At 41.3% G+C, this 16179-nt stretch overlaps 1 protein-coding gene across 1 annotated transcript; it reads right to left on the reverse strand.

The window, feature by feature from the left end:
• Positions 1–4007: 4007 nt before the first annotated feature.
• On the reverse strand, positions 4008–15766 carry LOC5502792 (nicotinamide phosphoribosyltransferase). Its single transcript, XM_048731797.1, has 18 exons — positions 15627–15766; positions 14365–14478; positions 13745–13841; positions 13138–13227; positions 12761–12819; positions 12154–12228; positions 11122–11205; positions 10920–10996; positions 10014–10067; positions 9776–9836; positions 9208–9254; positions 8893–8957; positions 8561–8629; positions 8128–8198; positions 7828–7921; positions 6880–6959; positions 6372–6497; positions 4008–5381 (listed from the first exon to the last, which is right to left on the reverse strand). The coding sequence occupies exons 1-18, from the start codon at positions 15678–15680 to the stop codon at positions 5271–5273; spliced, it is 1428 nt and encodes a 475-aa protein (XP_048587754.1). The 5' UTR covers positions 15681–15766; the 3' UTR covers positions 4008–5270.
• Positions 15767–16179: the final 413 nt, after the last annotated feature.

A 16179-nucleotide genomic window follows, 5' to 3' on the forward strand; every position in this document is an offset into this window, starting at 1 on the left:
TTTCCTCTTCCGATCACCAAGAGGTCTTTTTCCCCTTCCGGTCACCAAGAGGTGTTTTTCATCTTCCGGTCACCAAGAGGTCTTTTTCTTCTTCCGGTCACCAAGAGGTTTTTGTCCTCTTCCGGTCACCAAGAGGTCTTTTTCCTCTTCCGGTCACCAAGAGGTCTTTTTCGTCTTCCGGTCACCTAGAGGTCTTTTTCCTCTTCCGGTCACCAAGAGGTCTTTTTTCTCTTCCAGTCACCAAGAGGTCTTTTTACTCTTCCGGTCACCAAGAGGTCTTTTTCCTCTTCCGGTCACCAAGAGGTGTTTTTCCTCTTCCGGTCACCAAGAGGTGTTTTTCCTCTTCCGGTCACCAAAAGGTATTTTTCCTCTTCCGTTCACCCAGAGGTCTTTTTCCTCTTCCGAACACCAAGAGGTCTTTTTACTCTTCCGGTAACCAAGAGGTCTTTTTCCTGCTTCCGGTGACTAAGAAGTCTTTTTCCTCTTCCGGTCACCAAGAGGTCTTTTTCCTCTTCCGGTCACCAAGAGGTTTTTGTCCTCTTCCGGTCACCAAGAGGTATTTTTCCTCTTCCAGTCACCAAGAGGTCTTTTTCCTCTTCCGGTAACCAAGAGGTGTTTTTCCTCTTCCGATCACCAAGAGGTCTTTTTTTTCTTCCGGTCACCAAGAGGTCTTTTTCCTCTTCCAGTCACCAAGAGGTCTTTTTCCTCTTCCGGTCACCAAGAGGTCTTTAACCTCTTCCGGTCACCAAGAGGTCTTTTTCCTCTTCCGGTCACCAAGAGGTATTTTTCCTCTTCCGGTCACCAAGAGGTTTTTGTCCTCTTCCGGTCACCAAGAGGTATTTTTTCTCTTTCGGTCACCAAGAGGTCTTTTTCGTCTTCCGGTCACCAAGAGGTCTTTTTCCTCTTCCGGTCACCAAGAGGTCTTTTTCCTCTTCCGGTCACCAAGAGGTCTTTTTACTCTTCCGGTCACCAAGAGGTCATTTTCCTGCTTCCGGTGACCAAGAAGTCTTTTTCCTCTTCCGGTCACAAAGAGGTGTTTTTCCTCTTCCGGTCACCAAGAGGTGTTTTTCCTCTTCCGGTCACCAAGAGGTATTTTTCCTCTTCCGTTCACCCAGAGGTCTTTTTTCTCTTTCGAACACCAAGAGGTCTTTTTACTCTTCCGGTCATTAAGAGGTCTTTTTCCTGCTTCCGGTGACTAAGAAGTCTTTTTCCTCTTCCGGTCACCAAGAGGTCTTTTTCCTCTTCCGGTCACCAAGAGGTTTTTGTCCTCTTCCGGTCACCAAGAGGTATTTTTCCTCTTCCAGTCACCAAGAGGTGTTTTTCCTCTTCCGGTAACCAAGAGGTGTTTTTCCTTTTCCGATCACCAAGAGGTCTTTTTCCTCTTCCGGTCACCAAGAGGTGTTTTTCCTTTTCCGATCACCAAGAGGTCTTTTTCCTCTTCCGGTCACCAAGAGGTGTTTTTCCTCTTCCGGTCACCAAGAGGTCTTTTTCTTCTTCCGGTCACCAAGAGGTTTTGTCCTCTTCCGGTCACCAAGAGGTCTTTTTCGTCTTCCGGTCACCAAGAGGTCTTTTTCGTCTTCCGGTCACCAAGAGGTGTTTTTCCTCTTCCGGTCATCAAGAGGTCTTTTTCCTCTTCCGGTCACCAAGAGGTCTTTTTACTCTTCCGGTCACCAAGAGGTCATTTTCCTGCTTCCGGTGACCAAGAAGTCTTTTTCCTCTTCCGGTCACCAAGAGGTGTTTTCCCTCTTCCGGTCACCAAGAGGTGTTTTTCCTCTTCCGGTCACCAAGAGGTGTTTTTCCTCTTCCGGTAACCAAGAGGTGTTTTTCCTCTTCCGATCACCAAGAGGTCTTTTTCCTCTTCCGGTCACCAAGAGGTGTTTTTCATCTTCCGGTCACCAAGAGGTCTTTTTCTTCTTCCGGTCACCAAGAGGTTTTTGTCCTCTTCCGGTCACCAAGAGGTCTTTTTCCTCTTCCGGTTACCAAGAGGTCTTTTTCGTCTTCCGGTCACCTAGAGGTCTTTTTCCTCTTCCGGTCACCAAGAGGTCTTTTTTCTCTTCCAGTCACCAAGAGGTCTTTTTACTCTTCCGGTCACCAAGAGGTCATTGTCCTGCTTCCGGTGACCAAGAAGTCTTTTTCCTCTTCCGGTCACCAAGAGGTGTTTTTCCTCTTCCGGTCACCAAGAGGTGTTTTTCCTCTTCCGGTCACCAAGAGGTATTTTTCCTCTTCCGTTCACCCAGAGGTCTTTTTCCTCTTCCGAACACCAAGAGGTCTTTTTACTCTTCCGGTCACCAAGAGGTCTTTTTCCTGCTTCCGGTGACTAAGAAGTCTTTTTCCTCTTCCGGTCACCAAGAGGTCTTTTTCCTCTTCCGGTCACCAAGAGGTTTTTGTCCTCTTCCGGTCACAAAGAGGTATTTTTCCTCTTCCAGTCACCAAGAGGTCTTTTTCCTCTTCCGGTAACCAAGAGGTGTTTTTCCTCTTCCGATCACCAAGAGGTCTTTTTCCTCTTCCGGTCACCAAGAGGTCTTTTTCCTCTTCCAGTCACCAAGAGGTCTTTTTCCTCTTCCGGTCACCAAGAGGTCTTTAACCTCTTCCGGTCACCAAGAGGTCTTTTTCCTCTTCCGGTCACCAAGAGGTATTTTTCCTCTTCCGGTCATCAAGAGGTTTTTGTCCTCTTCCGGTCACCAAGAGGTATTTTTTCTCTTTCGGTCACCAAGAGGTCTTTTTCCTCTTCCGGTCACCAAGAGGTCTTTTTCCTCTTCCGGTCACCAAGAGGTCTTTTTACTCTTCCGGTCACCAAGAGGTCATTTTCCTGCTTCCGGTGATCAAGAAGTCTTTTTCCTCTTCCGGTCACAAAGAGGTGTTTTTCCTCTTCCGGTCACCAAGAGGTGTTTTTCCTCTTCCGGTCACCAAGAGGTATTTTTCCTCTTCCGTTCACCCAGAGGTCTTTTTCCTCTTTCGAACACCAAGAGGTCTTTTTACTCTTCCGGTCATTAAGAGGTCTTTTTCCTGCTTCCGGTGACTAAGAAGTCTTTTTCCTCTTCCGGTCACCAAGAGGTCTTTTTCCTCTTCCGGTCACCAAGAGGTCTTTTTCCTCTTCCGGTCACCAAAAGGTCTTTTTCCTCTTCCGGTCACCAAGAGGTTTTTGTCCTCTTCCGGTCACCAAGAGGTATTTTTCCTATTCCGGTCACCAAGAGGTATTTTTCCTGCTTCCGGTCACCAAGAAGTCTTTTTCCTGCCTCCGGTCTCCGAGTCGCCCTGGGTCCCCGAGGATGGTTCAATCAGTATATATTGAAGCGTATATATTTTGAAATAGCCTGCTTGCAGGCGGTACTCGGTGTTTTTATTGCGGAAAACCCCCTCCGCTCGGTGATCCGGCGCCATCTTGTATTCTAAGCCGCGTGGTTCCTGGGGGCGAGCGCAAAAATGGACGCAGGGTAGGGGGAAAAGGAGACTCGCCCCCAGGAACCACGCAGCCTAAAATACAAGATGGCGCCCGATCACAGAGCGGAGAGGGTTTTCCGCGATGATAACACCGAGTACCGCCTGCAAGCAGGCTAATTTTGAGAGTCGTTGATCAATCTAGTGGCGTTAGCAAATGTAACAGCGAAACAATTTTTTTATTACAAACTATTCCCTGAAGCTACCAGACATTAGAGGGGTGGGGAGAGGATGGAGATGGCAGGGTAGGGGTGCGGAGACACTTGTATGCCGTATGCGCTCTCTGATATTCTTTTGACAGCCTCCTTGGATTCTATTTTTTTTCGAAAGCGTACTTAGCTTTAGAAAATGCTACTTCGACGCATCTGTTGAAACATTTAGTCCTCTTACAAAGTTTTCGAAGTAATTCATGTATAGTCTCTAAATTTTAACTGCAAAATTATTATTCCTAAAATATTAAATATTATATGTAATATATCTAAACCACAAGTAATTTGGCGATAAATTGTTCGGTAATAGTTGAAGAGATTTGTTGGTAATTTGTTATAAGGGATTTTTTTGGTTATGAGTTTAGGGTTAGGAATATTTTATTCGGTTAGAGTTTAATTTTCTACACAAATTTCAATAATATTTGGATTCGATGACAATGTATCCTACTTCCAGTGATCAAGGAATCAGACTTTCAGTTGGCCCGGAAAGTACTACAGTTAAAAAGCACTTCCCTAAAGCTTGTATTTAATTTTAAGGTCCTCCCCCAATTTAAGTTAGGTATTTAAGGTACTTAAGTCGCTCATTTCAACCTTTTGAAACTTTTGATTTTGTTTTAACAAATCACTGCTTTCAAGTCGTGTAAAGGCTGGTTAAGACAGCACGATTTAGTCGTATGCGATTTACCTACAACACTTCTACAACTCGAGTCGTAGAGGAGTGTAAATCAGCCTACAAACGTCGTAGTGTGTAATTCAGGGCAAGACATGTCGTCGTAGGCAGGCCGCATACGACTAAATTGTGCTGTCTAAACCAGCCTTTAAGCTTCAAGAGAAATCAAACAAGCAAGAAGTTGTGAATAAGGTGTAAGCAACATGTCAAAGCCTCGCTTTCGCGATCGAATTAAACAGGAAGCCCGTCATCTGGTTGGAGGGGTTTCTTGTCTTTATCTTGTGCTTCCGGCCTAACAGCGACTGCTGTGACCTTACGTGTTCTTGCGTGACCTTCTGTGACCCCTGATTGATGCCATATTCCAACTACTCCAATTACCAGCTAATGATTGGATGTGAAAGTCAAATTCAGTGTTAGCTTTCAATTGACAACTTGCTTGACGCCTTATGATGTAATCCAACGAGACATTTTGTGATGTCATTGTTTAGCCATAGCGACATACATGTGATGTCATTATTTAGTCACAGCGTAGTACGTGATTCCATTGTTTAGGCATAGCGTGACACGTGAAGCCATTGTTTAGGCACAGCGTGACACGTGAAGCCATTGTTTAGTCAAAGCGTGACACGTCATTCCATTGTTTAGGCACAGCGTGACACGTGATTCCATTGTTTAGGCATAGCGTGACACGTGATTCCATTGTTTAGGCATAGCTTGACACGTGAAGCCATTGTTTAGTCATATCGTGACACGTGATTCCATTTTTAACGTAACTTGTGAAATTAAGTTATACTTGGAAGGGTGGGTTACGAAACTTATTGAGGACGGAAAAGTAAGGAGTGAACACGAAACTGCAATGTCCCAGTTGTTACGAACATTTTCTTCATAACAAACCCCGATCAAAAACCATCAATTTTACCATGACGTTTTCTTTTTCTCAAACAATTAACTCCTCAATGCGATGCCTTCTGTCGGACAATGGGGATTTCTGCAATTTTCCTAACTTCGTCAAACGTGTATTCCTTCATGAGCTTTCCATTCTCGAAGACAGTGACAAGCAGATCCTGAGATCAAAAGGCAAGAGTTGATACCCTCATTATTAGTCATCATAGCTTTACTCAGCCCAACCCTCTTTAAAAGTCTATTCAACCATACCTTCTTCAAAAGCCTATTCAACCCCTCCCACCGTCTTTTAAAAGTCTACTAACGGTATCGATAAAAAATGAAACACAATAAACTACTGTTTGTAGATGTGTAGTTAAAGGTGATACGGCAAAATTAACGATGACCTTTCAACACTGGCAGCTGCAGCAATCTAGTAATCCAGTGAGGTCATTGACGTAAAAGGGAGATTGCTTGTAGGTTGTACACCTGATATTGCCCTAGGTGATTGTATAGAGAACTTGTGGGTACACTAGTATTTTAGTCTGATGAGCCTAAGTTAGGTGAACTTGGGGTTTATTTTGGGATATAAAATAAACGGTGGCGAGATTGGTCAGCAGAACCATCTTTATTGACAGCCCTTACACACTAAGGCGTCGCGCTCATGCCGTGCCGAATCTTACTGTTTGTATTGCGCACATGAATAGTTCGACGTCTGAATCAATTAAGTTCGGCACGGAAGAATTACTAAGTCAATTACTAAGCGCGGCTGCACCAGTCGTGCTGCACGGCAAAAGCACGACATCGATTTAAACGTCGAGCTTCTGATATGCCGAATCAAATACCATGTTTGTTTTATTTTGTGCAACAGAAACTCAACGCAGAAACTCGAACGCATCAAGTCAACTTTTACTAATCGCAACCTATTGAGCGCAACCTATTTAGTGCGACGTCTGAATTAACGTCGAACCAAATGTATTTGTGTCGATACAACTAGGCAATTGGATTCGGCACGGCAGGAGAGCGACGTATGAATCAGGCCAAAACAGCATGGAGCAGCCTATATCTCTACAACTGACGAGTAAGTGAATCACACGTAAAGCGCTATAAGCTATACAAAACAACATATATCATAACATTAACTGTAAGTAATAGGATATAGGGTTGCTGACCTTGTCAGGGTCACCTTTGCCTTCCTGCACCGTACAGTAATTCCCCTGATCGTCGAGTTCCAGTGACAGTAGGCCTTTCTTTGATTTCTTGCCGAGATCGGTAATAGGCTGCTTGAAAACATTTACCTGAGAATGGCAAACAATTTAAGAAAAATATTCAGGAAACTGCTACTAAGAGAATTGTCAGTAACGCACGCCTGAAGGAGGCTCACCACACTATGCATTGAAGCGCGACCACCGGAGCTCGATCGGCGATTGGCTATTATCAACAGTCAATCAAATGGAGCCGGCACCGCGGCACTGGAAAGCCACCATTACTGATATGAATGCAAGAGCAAGAGCAAGTGGATAACTTGCAACCATTTCGATCAGTATATAATGGCGGCTCTAAGGTGCTGGCTCCATTTGATTTTGACGGCTGAGAATCGCCAATAGAGTTCCGGTGGTCGCGTAGCAACGAATAGAGTGGTAATATGTGTGAATATACAGTGTCACACATGTAACTTACCCCCTTTCCATTAACTACAGCATACGAGCATTTGTACGCGAACTTCTGTGTGTCCCGGTCCATTTTCTGTAGAAGTGCCCCTGGAAAAAATATCCAATCATCCCCACACAGTCATCACCAATAATATGAATCATCCCCACACAGTCATCATCAATAATATGAATCACCCCAACACAGTCATCACCAATAATTTGAATCACCCCAACACAGTCATTACCAATAATGTGAATCACCCCAACACAGTCATCACCAATAATATGAATCACCCCCAACACAGTATCACCAATAGTATGAATCACCCCAACACAGTATCACCAATAATATGAATCACCCCAACACAGTATCACCAATAATATGAATCACCCCAACACAGTATCACCAATAATATTAATCATCCCTAAACAGTATTTTATTGATTCATTTAATTTCCACCTGTAGTACTGGTGCGGAAGGCACAACAGAGCTAGGCTCCAAATCAAGTACCCCCTTGCGTGTGTTGTTAGTAAGCATTGTAAGCCCTGTCACTGAGGGTGGTCACTGCAAGAGGGTTAATTGAGTTTTTCAGTGGTTTATTCAGTGGTTTATCAGAGGTTTTATTGCGTTCTTTTATGTCCCTTCGATTCAGGTTAGTGCAGTGAAGAGGGAAGTGAGTGGTGAAAAGACGGGACCTCCGATTACCTCCGGTAGTTTCCTTATCCGAGAAGATTGAAAACTTTAACTCACTTGTGACACTAATTCAAATCAAGAAAGTAGGAACGCGGAAAAAAACTCCCCAGTTTGAGCCAGAATTCGAACCTGGGCCACAGCGGTAAAAGGCCGACGCGTGAATACACTAAGCCATCCGTGCTTCCAGTATTAACAACAATAAAAATGATTCCAACACAATATTACTAATAATAGTATGAATCTTCCCCCATTACCAAACGTCTTTGACGGAGATGATCATACCTCCACTCCCAAAGGCGATATTGTCCGCGCTCCATTTGTTTCTTTTCATATTCTCTAGTATGGTGCCAAGAGTCTCGTAGCTTATCCCATCCCCCTGCAATCGAAACAAACAGCTGTGAGTCTAGGAAAAGTGCTCAAAACATTCATGACCAATCCAGCGATCGAGAAAATCAAAATTATTGTCTGATAAAAGTAACAGAAGGCGAAACTACACTTTCCTAACGACAGAACTCTAATGTCGACAGGTACCTTTTTTATCCAAAAACAAGAAGTCGACATAGGGTATGTTAAATGCCTCACCTGGATAATTCGTATATATGGAGGGAGAAGATGGAAGCCTTTGGAATTTTTTACTGTACCAAAGGCTTTACCTGGAAAACAAAGCATTCAACATATAATGTGAAAACAATCGTACAAACTATAGCTAACCCATGTGATTTCCATTTCCCTTGTGATGAACCCACTATATCGAGTGCCAGTCTCAGGACGCTCGGAAGTGGGATGCTTAAAAGAAAAGCATTAAAACTCCAAAAATGGTTACATAAAAAGCCGCCACAAAATGCGTTAACCTCTTAACATTTATCATCGTTTCTGTCTTTGAAGGGTTTTCTGGTCACATATGTATAGGTTATAGTGACATTGAATAATACATTTTGCACCAGGAAACGTTGACTACTTACTGGAAGTGGCAGCTTAATTGAGATACAAAATACAGTGAGTCTAAATCACATACCCAGCAGATTCAGAACTTTAACAACAACCTTTGGAGGATCCCCAGAGTCAGGTCGTACCACTAGAGTGCCTGGAATAAGATCATGAATACATACAATCAATCACAAAACTAATGCTTACATTTTTTATCTCTATTTACCTTCCTCCCTTCTAAGGTGTCATTTACCTTTGCCTTTTCTACTGACTCCCCCGCCTTTAGGTGTCCTTTTACCTTTGCCTCACCTACTGAACGCGTCCTCTTACCTTTGCCTTCCCTGCTGAGCTCTCCCGCCTAAGGTGTCCTTTTACCTTTGCATTCCCTACTTACTCCCCCCCTCTAAGGTGTCCTTTTACCTTTGCCTTCCCTGCTGACCACTAGTTCCTTCAACTGCTGCCCCCAGATGTTTGTGCACGCATTCCTGAAAACAAACAAAAATAACTAACAACTGAGAGATGGAAGAGTTCACTGTTCCAAATATACTGACTTTTCTTTATTGATTTATGTTTAAAACCCAATAAAATAGTCTTAGTATTTTTATTGGTTGTTGTTAACGAGCTCTATGTTCTTAGGATTCCAAATCTCTGAAGCTTAGCAGCAGTAGAAAACAATAAATCATCACCAATACTACATTACATTAGTATGGACAATATGTGTCAAGCGCTTCTTACCAGATATCATAACTATCACTGACGCATGCCATAATACCTGTAGGAAACTATGAAAAAATATTAAGTAAGGAGCAAATCAATGTAACTTGAACTTGAAGGGTGTGGCACCACTGTTATAAGGGTGTGGCACCACTGTTATAAGGGTGTGGTGGCACTGTTATAAGGGTGTGGCACCACTGTTATAAGGGTGTGGTGGCACTGTTATAAGGGTGTGGCACCACTGTTATAAGGGTGTGGCACCACTGTTATAAGGGTGTGGTGGCACTGTTATAAGGATGTGGTACCACTGTTATAAGGGTGTGGTACCACTGTTAAAAGGGTGTGGTACCACTGTTATAAGGGTGTAGTACTACTGTTATAAGGGTGTGGTGGCAATGTTATAAGGGTGTAGTAGAAACGACATAATGGTGTGCTATGACTTTTATAGGGGGGGAATGGCAGGTGTGGTATAACTGTTATAAGAGTGTAACGGCTCAGTTATATATAAGGGTGTGTTAGCACTGTTATAGAGGCGTGGTAGCACTGTTATAGGGGCACTAGGCAATGTTATAATAAGTGTAACACAAACCTTGAGTAACATGTTCCGAAAAGCATCAACTTCTCCATCCTTACCCCATGTGGTGATCGTGCTATGAAAGAGAAGTGAGGAATGATGTAAATGGTTGCAGTAAACAAAAATAAAAAGGGAATCAGCAAAGAATTATAAAAACAATTGAAATGAGAGTTTTTATTGAAAAAAGTTTTGCCTAATAATTCACTAGAAAAGAAGTAGTTGAGATTGTGATGAAGATGACAGTAACCATCACCTGTGCTCTGCAGCTGGGACTGAGAAACCTCCCATCTCACAACCGTAATAATTCCTACAAGATAAAGATATGGATTGGTTAACATATTAAAAACAAGGTGTACTACGCAGTGTGCCATCAATCTATGGTACAAGATGAGCATACGTCAACCTCCTTGACATGTAAAGCCAGACACTACAACATTAGATCCACTCATGTCACTACCCACTATCACACTATCCACTACACACAATACCAGCTATCATATCTTTGCCACAGGTATACCAACCTTGCCCTGATATTATAAGCTATCATATCTGTGCCACAGGTATACCAGCCTTGCCCTGTCAATATCAACTATCATATCTTTGCCACAGGTATACCAACCTTGCCCTGATATTATAAGCTATCATATCTGTGCCACAGGTATACCAGCCTTGCCCTGTCAATATCAACTATCATATCTTTGCCACAGGTATACCAACCTTGCCCTGATATTATAAGCTATCATATCTATGCCACAGGTATACCAACCTTGCCCTGACAATACCAGCTATTATATCTGTGTCACAGGTATACCAACCTTGCCCTGTCAATATCAACTATCATATTTTTGCCACAGGTATACCAACCTTGCCCTGATATTATAAGCTATCATATCTGTGCCACAGGTATACCAGCCTTGCCCTGTCAATATCAACTATCATATCTTTGCCACAGGTATACCAACCTTGCCCTGATATTATAAGCTATCATATCTATGCCACAGGTATACCAACCTTGCCCTGTCAATATCAACTATCATATCTTTGCCACAGGTATATCAACCTTGCCCCGATATTATCAGCTATCATATCTGTGCCACAGGTATACCAACCTTGCCCCCGATATTATCAGCTATCATATCTATGCCACAGGTATACCAACCTTGCCATAACAATACCAGCTATCGTGTCTGTGCCACAAAAGTTGACAAGATGGGCAGCTCCTCCTATTGAGGCAGACTGATAAAAAGTGCAGAGTTAGAGAGTCCAGGGAAAGAAGGGTTTTTGGATTGTTTGTGCAAATGCACTTGCAACAATTAAAGTTGTCTGTCAAGGTTGTCTTCTAAGTTCATTTGTAGTCTTACCTCAACTGACGTACTTCCCCTAAAGCCAAAATCATGAAGTTTAAAGGGAAGTCCTTCTAAAGAATCTGCAGTCTCTGAAAGATACTGAAGCGATAAATAGAATAATCTTTTGTACAACAGTCCTAAGCTCCTGTGCTGCATACCTGTCAACTCTCCCGCATTAGGCAGGAGTCTCAAGATTTTGGACCCCTTCTCCCGCTCTCCCGCGTTGAGCACCAAATCTACCGCTTTTAGCGATTCTTATCGCTTCCCAAAAATTATTCTATTGAAAATCATCATTTTGCCTATTTTCTAATAAAATATTTGAAACAATAATTCCCTTGCGTACCGCAATTTATCAAATTAACACCCTCGTGAGATCTATAAGTGGATTTGTTTGTGAGAGCTTTCTATACGGAAAACGCCTGCAAGGTTAAACCCACAACTCCCCCAAAAATTCTCTAGCCTTGAGATTTTCGGAGGTTGACAGGTATGGTACCGTAAACAGGGTATAAAGTTGATTGACAAAATGCTTCATTCAACCGGCTTCGCAACTATACAAGCCCTCATGTAAGCATGGGTAAAAACCACTGTGTGTAAAAACCACAAGTGCCTAGTTGCATTTTTTAGCCACCTCATAACTTTGGCTCAAGGTGGCTAATATATGCAGCTAGGTGCTTTAGTGGTTTTTACCCATGCTTACATGCAGGTTTGTCACATACTTATGAAGCCGGTTGACAACAACAGTTTTTAAATCGACTGTACTGTATGTAGTTAAACTTTAGCTTTCCTGTACTAAAAATTCACTTCCAGTACTTTGATTGATATTAGTTGATTATACATATTGTGTGCTGTAATTAGTTAAAATTCTTTCGTGAGCAATCACAGGTCTACTCAAGCTACTAGTCGATAAAGTAACATTCTAAAGTTGTCTTCTATAGTAGAGACTAGCCTGTCAGCGATACGAAATATTTCGCCATTTCCAAGCATTGAGGTGTAAAGGTCGAGATTGCTAATGGAGATGGTATCAAATGTCACTACCAGGCAAAGTACCTGAGCTATAATCTGCTTCTGGGCTCTAGATGTTGTTGCTACTGTAGTAGGATACCAGCATTGTACCAATACCGTCTGGTGAAAGGAAGCATAAATAAGGAAGGTGTAGGGGGTAGCAATTTGAACAATTTTTTTCATTATCACGGTTAACAGGGTTAAAAAGAATGGCTTTCATGAATCCCAAAATAAATTTCCTCAATTAATTTTTCACAGGAAAGATCAGTTAACAGTCCGTCATAGGAATCCCTGAATCCAGAACACCATTTTCCTGTCTTCCCGGATCACAGACCAAATTTGGGCCTATTCACAGATCATCCAAAACTCTTCGCCCTATGATAAATGGTAGGCTTATTTGTCTCAAAATGAAAAGAAACAAGCAAAATGAGAAACGTGCAAGAATTCTGTCTCTTAGAAGTGGAAACGCGAGAAACAATTTTTTGTGCTTCCAATTTCTGATGCTCCCACTTATGGTTTGCATAACACTGAAGGCATGATACATCATTTTCACGTTTCTCTTGTTTTCTTTGGTTCTTTTCAAATTGAGGCACCTGTAAAGGAGGGTGATCCTTAAGCTAATGATGATAAACAGAATTAATATGCCACCTACCTCCACCCAGTTTGTTAACCAGAAGCATTTGGAGTCTGTATTCTGCACTGTGAATAGCACTGAGAAATAAGGAGACAAAAGGTATTAAAAAAATTGTAAGATAACAGATAAACAATGAGACACTAAATATTTTTTCGATTGTATAAAAAACAGATGTATTGACTCTTCTATAGAATTTGTGTAATTAGTAAAACTAGAGTTAAAATAGTATGGTTAAATACATTATGTGGAAAAAAACTCCCTAGTCTAAAAAACTAGATTTTTAAATAAGTCCCCTTTCTATTAGACAAGAGAGTGTGACAATCTTAGGGGGTGTATGGCTTGATAAAAACCTTTAGGGCGTTTTAAGATGAGAGCATGTAACAATACAATATTACCATTTTTAACAGGGACAACTGTTCCTTCTGGGATGGCTCTTATTCTGATTGGCAGGTGTCCATCATACTCCTCCAGTATGTATCTCCACCCTTGACACATGTTAACACAAGTAAATAATCACAAAACACACAGGGGTCTATAAGCCTGCATTTTGATAATACATTCACAAGCCATTTGAACAATACATTTGTACATACATAAACAACCCTTATACAAGAAACAAGTTACATAAAACAGAGAGATCATAAATATTGTGAAGGGACTGGCTACCCAAATAACTTATAAGTTCAAAGTAATAAACTTACGGTGGAAGTGTTGGTTTCTGGCAAAGAGTTCCCAAATAAAATCAAGATCATGGAGTAATATTTACTTAAGTTTATATATTTCTCAATCCTAAGTTCTAGGTATGTGCAAAACATTTGTCTGAACCGAAGGCTTCCACATACTTACACATTCTCAGTCTACCTTATCCAGTGGGAACAGTGGAATTTGAAACAAATTATAATAATAATAATTTGGAATTTGATGAAATAATAATAATACAGTCAATAAATATACAGATATACAGTCACCCTGATGGAGATTTAGTCTTCTCTTTTTACTTACCCTCTTCATTGAATATTTCTGAGCCAAAATGCAGCTTGTATAGACTTTTAGCTTCCTGGATTTTCTCTTCTGTGACTACCTTACCTAAGAGCCATTTCTATAGAGAATGTGGACAGCAAAAAAAATTTTTGCAACACTTCTTAACTCCTTTCCCACTATGGTATGAAAAGACCTGATGATTGCAGGTGCTATCTATGGAAAAATGCAGGTTGGGGTCAAGAGTAGTAATTCACTGACAATGTATCAATTGCATTCTTAGCTCTGGTACTAGATCACTAGATCCATCTAGAATTTTTTTTCTATCCAAAAACAAACATAAAATTAACTTCTTATCTACCAATGATGGGGTCAGCCAGAGTCGAACTCATCTTATCACATTAACAGGTTGGGGATCCCGTTCTGGACAAACGCCTGGATTGGCTATACTAAAAAGTCCTTAGAAGCACAAAGCCAAATCAGAGTTTAAGAGTTTAACAATGAGATAGCAAGATTCTCCTACCCTTATTGGCCTACTTCACAAAACTATCAAGATGGCAATGTTGGATTTTGCAATGTTATACAGTAATAATATATTTTACAGGCCTTAATAATAAACTAAAGCCTATATATATCTTACAAACCTTGATAATATATTGAAGGCCAAAGAAGCACACTTCTGGAAACTTTCCTCCACGGCTCTCAAAATAGGAGAAGACTGTGGACGTCCCATCTGGATATTGTCTGTGATGGGAGACCTATGGCAGATTCAGAAACAGTTTGAAAGACTCACAAAGTATAGCCTGACTGAGAGACCCTTTATTATTCCCTACATAGTGTATGCATTATTTTTCCTCCTCTAAATTAAAAATAATAAAATCGCACATCCTTACACAATGATGACTGCATCAAGAATGGCTCACATGCTTACAAATTGCTAAAAAGCGGCATGGTTGTCTGTGACAGAAAATAAAGATTGGCATTTCTTTAGATTGGCACAGCCCCCAAGGGCTTCATCGTCCTACTGGCTTGTATCCAATGCAAACCCAAGTTACATAATGAAAAATCTTTTAGTCAAACTTGAAAACACCACACTTATATAGAATTGCAAAGTATTTCTTTGTATCAAAATCTTTGAAAAGAAGTGCTCAAAAGGAATTGCCTCACATCCACAGGGAACCCAAATCGAAACAGCCAAGAAAAATCAACATCGTGCAAGACTATAAATTGATTAACAGGGTGGGGACAGGAGATTTTTGTTACCAAAATTCGGCTTCAGTTTCAGTTTTAGTTTATTATTCTCAGTAAAAGTACATTTTTTTAAAGTAAAGATAACAATATATGATTTTTCTGGGTGTGAGAAAAAGGCCCATAGTAAACCACAAGACTTATACGAGACGGAACTCCTTATCTTAAAAAAAACATATTTGATAGTACGGACAGTCAGGGTAATTATTTAAGTATTTGTTGAGAGGGCTTTCATTTTCTTTTTCAATGTTCAGACACAAGGAGTGCAGATCGAGACAAAATCGGCGATAGCTATAAATAGTAATAATAAAGCAATTTCTATTGATTGACAATGTCTTTATGATGAATTCCCGATGATTGATTATAACTTAAAGTTAAAATTCTGCCGGGAATTGTATGATTTAGAATTCATGTTTAGAATTGCATTGAGTTACTTGAGCATGTTTTTAAAAGATATACTTAAGCTTATCTTTTCGGATATCACGCAAATACAAAAGCAGTGATTGTTTCTAGAAAACAAATTGACCGTATCGACAACACGACGTTACTAACAAACTTTAACAGCGAAATCAATATTCAGAGTAAGCTACAGAAACTCAGCATCTACAATTAATAAAATCACAGTTGACTTCTTAGAAATCGAAATCGAATATCATACCTTGTACGAATCCGTGACAAGAAGAATGTTTTCAAACTCTAAACATGCCGCCATTTTGGAACATGTCTTCCACCAGCCCCCTCACGGCCAAATTACGGTTAGTGAGGAGCGTGTGTGTGTGTGTGTGTGTGTGTGGGGGGGGGGGGGGGGGGGGGGGGGGGGGGGGAACTGAACACAAAGTTTGAGAAGATTGGTCATTTTCAACAATTATTACAATTTTTGTCTTGTATCCTATACCTGATCATGAAAATAAACAAAACTTCCGAAACTTCCTGGAACAAGTCAGGGAAGTCCGACTATTGACGGTCGGGAATCCGCATTAAACCCATCGCGTTTATTTCCTGTTTTTAAATCGTGTTTATCACTTTTGTGTCCGTGCAGGTTTGTAGCTTGAAGGGGCAAGTTAAAAGAAATTCTTTAATGACACTTTTCCACTTCGGCCTTTCTTCGGGAACTCACCGAAGTACGTGACGTCCCATATAAGGAAGTTATCGGCGTCCTTTTTTGATGCGTCAGTGTTTTGGCGCGCTTGCCGAGCGCACGTGACTCGGGC

This window comes from Nematostella vectensis, chromosome 8 (genome assembly GCF_932526225.1).
Source record: "Nematostella vectensis chromosome 8, jaNemVect1.1, whole genome shotgun sequence".
Classification (NCBI taxonomy): domain Eukaryota; kingdom Metazoa; phylum Cnidaria; class Anthozoa; order Actiniaria; family Edwardsiidae; genus Nematostella; species Nematostella vectensis.

Excerpts from the sequence above, each read along its gene's own strand:
- LOC5502792 (XM_048731797.1), bottom strand. The coding sequence starts at position 15,680 with ATGGCGGCATGTTTAGAGTTTGAAAACATTCTTCTTGTCACGGATTCG. Across the intron at positions 9,255-9,775 it reads TTCGGAACATGTTACTCAAG|TTTCCTACAGGTATTATGGC; the intron begins GTTTGTGTTACA and ends ATTTTTTCATAG. Across the intron at positions 6,498-6,879 it reads CTGTAGTTAATGGAAAGGGG|GTAAATGTTTTCAAGCAGCC; the intron begins GTAAGTTACATG and ends TGCCATTCTCAG.